A 2,938-nucleotide genomic window follows, 5' to 3' on the forward strand; every position below is an offset into this window, starting at 1 on the left:
TTGTGTGTGTGGTGTTGTGTGGTGGTGTGGGGTGGTGTGGTTGTGTGTGGTAGAACCCAGCCTCGCTGCCGCGACGCCTGCGCGAAAATGATAGCGGACTAATGCAGACGGCACTACAAATCTGGAAGAATTTAACATGTATTCCGAATGCATTCGGACAAAGTTTTGGCCGGCTGGACAGGCGACAGTAGAGAGGACTTGTTGGGTAGAGGCGGAGACTGGCGGCAAATTAGAAGTGTAAACCGCAGAGTACTATAGTTGTAGTAGTAGTAGTAGTAGTAGTAGTAGTAGTAGTAGTAGTAGTAGTAGTAGTAATAGTAGTGGCAGTAGTAGTAGTAGTAGCTGGTGCTCCCAGAACAGTCGCCGACGACGACAACGCGACAGAGAGAAGCGCACGTACGTCGGGCGATCGTCTGCGTCGTGACGTCACGCGCGCACGCGGGGATGCTGCGAGCGGCGGCGGCGGCGGTGGCGGCGGCGGCGCTCCGTCTGTCATCGCCTGCTGAGCGTGCGTCGTGAGAGAGAGAGAGAGTGTGAGCGAGCCAGGGCGAGAGCTGTGTGTGCGCGTGTGCTGCCACCATCCTCACCACTCGCAGCAGCAGCAGCAGCAGCAGCGGCGGCAGCGGTGGCTGAGGTGGCTGAGATCAACACGCGGCGGAGAGAGAGCGCGCGAGCGATAGCTAAATCATGGCTGGCCGTAGATGCTGGCGGCTTGCTTCTGCAGCTGCCTCGCGGCAGAGCTGAGAGTAAACGTAAGCGAGAAAGAGAGAGAGAGGGCACGACCGCGACAAAGACAGAGGGAGAGAGAGAGAGAGAGGGCAGACGAGTATCAGAGAGCAACCTCTCTGCCGTCATCGTCTGCTGTATACTTGTCGTCAGTGTCGTCAGTGACCTGTCGTCGGTGACCTGTCGTCGGTGACTTGTCGTCGGTGACCTGCCGTCATTGTCGTCAGTGACCACGCGAGCACGCGTGTCGCCGGTCAGTCGTGTGACGTACGCACGCACTCTGACGTCATCAGCCGGAGATCTTCTGCTCGACCGCGCTCTCGTTCGTCGGGCACCCTACAACGCTCGATCGAGAGATAGAGAGAGAGAGAGAGAGAGAGGGAGAGAGAGAGAGAGAGAAGGAGAGAGCGAGGAAGAGAGAAACAGTGAACCTTCACAGCCGGGGTCTGACATCGTGTCCCCAGAGAGACGTAGCGCGGCCCGCCGACCGACGCAGGCAGACGACAACGCGTACGTATCATCGATGACGTAATCATCGTCATCGTCGTCATCGTCGTCGTCATCGTCGGGCGGCACCGCTGCGTCTATCCTGCGTCTAGCTGTGAGGAGGTGTGACAAGATGTGAGGAGGTGTGACAACGTGCGACAGCGTGTGACAGCGTTCGACAGCCTGTTTAAGTGACAAGCTGTGTGCGACAGTCTACGTCAGAGTGTGCGTCGCAGTGCGCGACAAAGTGTGCGACAACGTGTGACAACGTGCGACGACTTGCGACAACGTGTGACAGCGGGTGATAACGTGTGACAGCGTGCGACAACGTGCGACAACGTGCGACAGCGTGCGACAACGTGTGATAACGTGCGACAACGTGTGATAACGTGCGTGCGAGACCCTGTGACCGCAGGGTGTGGTCGCCCAGGTGTGTTTACCTGCCTATGTGAAAGCTCAGCTACATATGTCACTACTATTCATACACAGGTAAGATCGCGAGAGAAATGCATTCGCCCACACCACCGCCGGTGCGGCCGCCGTCACCGCCGTCGCAGCCGCCATATTGCTAGCTGCAGCCGACACTGCAGTACAGTATGTGTCACGCGTGACGTGACGGCCCTGACGTCAGACGCTAGCAGACGACACGCGCGGCGGTTCGCGTTACGAAAGACGAAATTCATGACAAAGAAATTCATTAGTCAAATCATAATAAAGGGCAAAATACAGCGCTGCGTATGGGTTGTAACTCGGACAGCAGCAGCATCGGGAGCAGCAGCGGGAGCAGCGTTCTTCATACATCGATAGCATTCTTCGTTTTCGTCGTCTGTGGTGATAGCGGGTGACAGCGATGAGGTGATAGCGCGGGTGACAACGTTGACAGCAGGTACAGCAACAACGACGGTGAGGTGACGACAGTGACAGCATAGTGTTTATCCCGCAGCAGCAGCAGCAGCAACAACAGCAGCAGAAGCAGCGGCGACAGCAGAAGCAGCAGCGACAGCAGCAGCAGCAGCAATAGCAGCAGCAGCAGCAGCACCACCACCACCACCATCAGCAGCAGCAGCTGCAGCAGCAGCAGCAGCAGCAGCAGCGACACCACAATGGCTGCCGTCGCTGCGTGGTTGCCGTTCGCGCGCGCCGCCGCCATCGGCTGGGTGCCCATCACACAGAACACCTACCCGCCCGCACCTGTCACCAAGGAGGACCGTCGCAACGACAAGAAGATCGGGATCAACGTTAGCGGACGCGTCTTCGAGACGTGGCGCAGTACGCTGGAGAAGTTCCCGGACACCTTGCTCGGCTCCAACGAGAAGGAGTTCTTCTACGACGAGGAAACGAAGGAGTACTTCTTCGACCGCGACTCGGAAATCTTCCGGCACGTGCTCACCTACTACCGCACGGGCAAGCTGCACTACCCGCGCTTCGAGTGCGTGCAGGCGTTCGACGAGGAGCTCGCCTTCTTCGGCATCATTCCGGACATCATCAGCGACTGCTGCTTCGAGGACTACCGCGACAAGAAGCGCGAGAACAGTGAGCGACTGATGGACGATACGGCGACGGAGAACGAGAAGACCTGTCCGCCGGACCTCGTGCTGCGTGAGCGCATGTGGCGCGCATTCGAGATGCCCAACACGAGCACGGCAGCGCTCGTCTTCTACTACGTCACCGGGTTCTTCATCGCTATCTCGGTGCTCGCCAACGTCGCCGACACGATCCCATGCGG

General features: G+C 58.4%; 2 protein-coding genes across 2 annotated transcripts in view; both read left to right on the plus strand.

Moving 5' to 3' along the window:
• Positions 1-264: 264 nt before the first annotated feature.
• Positions 265-2,270, plus strand: LOC106818847 (putative uncharacterized protein DDB_G0271974; the record flags this gene model as incomplete). The annotated part of the gene is made up of 3 exons (XM_014823518.1): positions 265-345; positions 725-752; positions 2,208-2,270. Coding segments are annotated over 3 exons (172 nt in total), but the record flags the coding sequence as incomplete, so codon positions are not given.
• A 45-nt stretch (positions 2,271-2,315) lies between these two features.
• Positions 2,316-2,938, plus strand: part of LOC106818848 (potassium voltage-gated channel protein Shal-like) — a 1,116-nt gene continuing 493 nt past the window's right edge. The window contains exon 1 of the mRNA XM_014823519.1: positions 2,316-2,938. This exon is cut by the window's right edge and continues 493 nt beyond it. Within this exon, the coding sequence (XP_014679005.1) occupies positions 2,316-2,938 (623 nt within the window).

The sequence above is a fragment of the Priapulus caudatus genome, unplaced genomic scaffold, assembly GCF_000485595.1.
Source record: "Priapulus caudatus unplaced genomic scaffold, Priapulus_caudatus-5.0.1 Scaffold2581, whole genome shotgun sequence".
In the NCBI taxonomy this organism is placed as follows: Eukaryota; Metazoa; Priapulida; class Priapulimorpha; order Priapulimorphida; family Priapulidae; genus Priapulus; species Priapulus caudatus.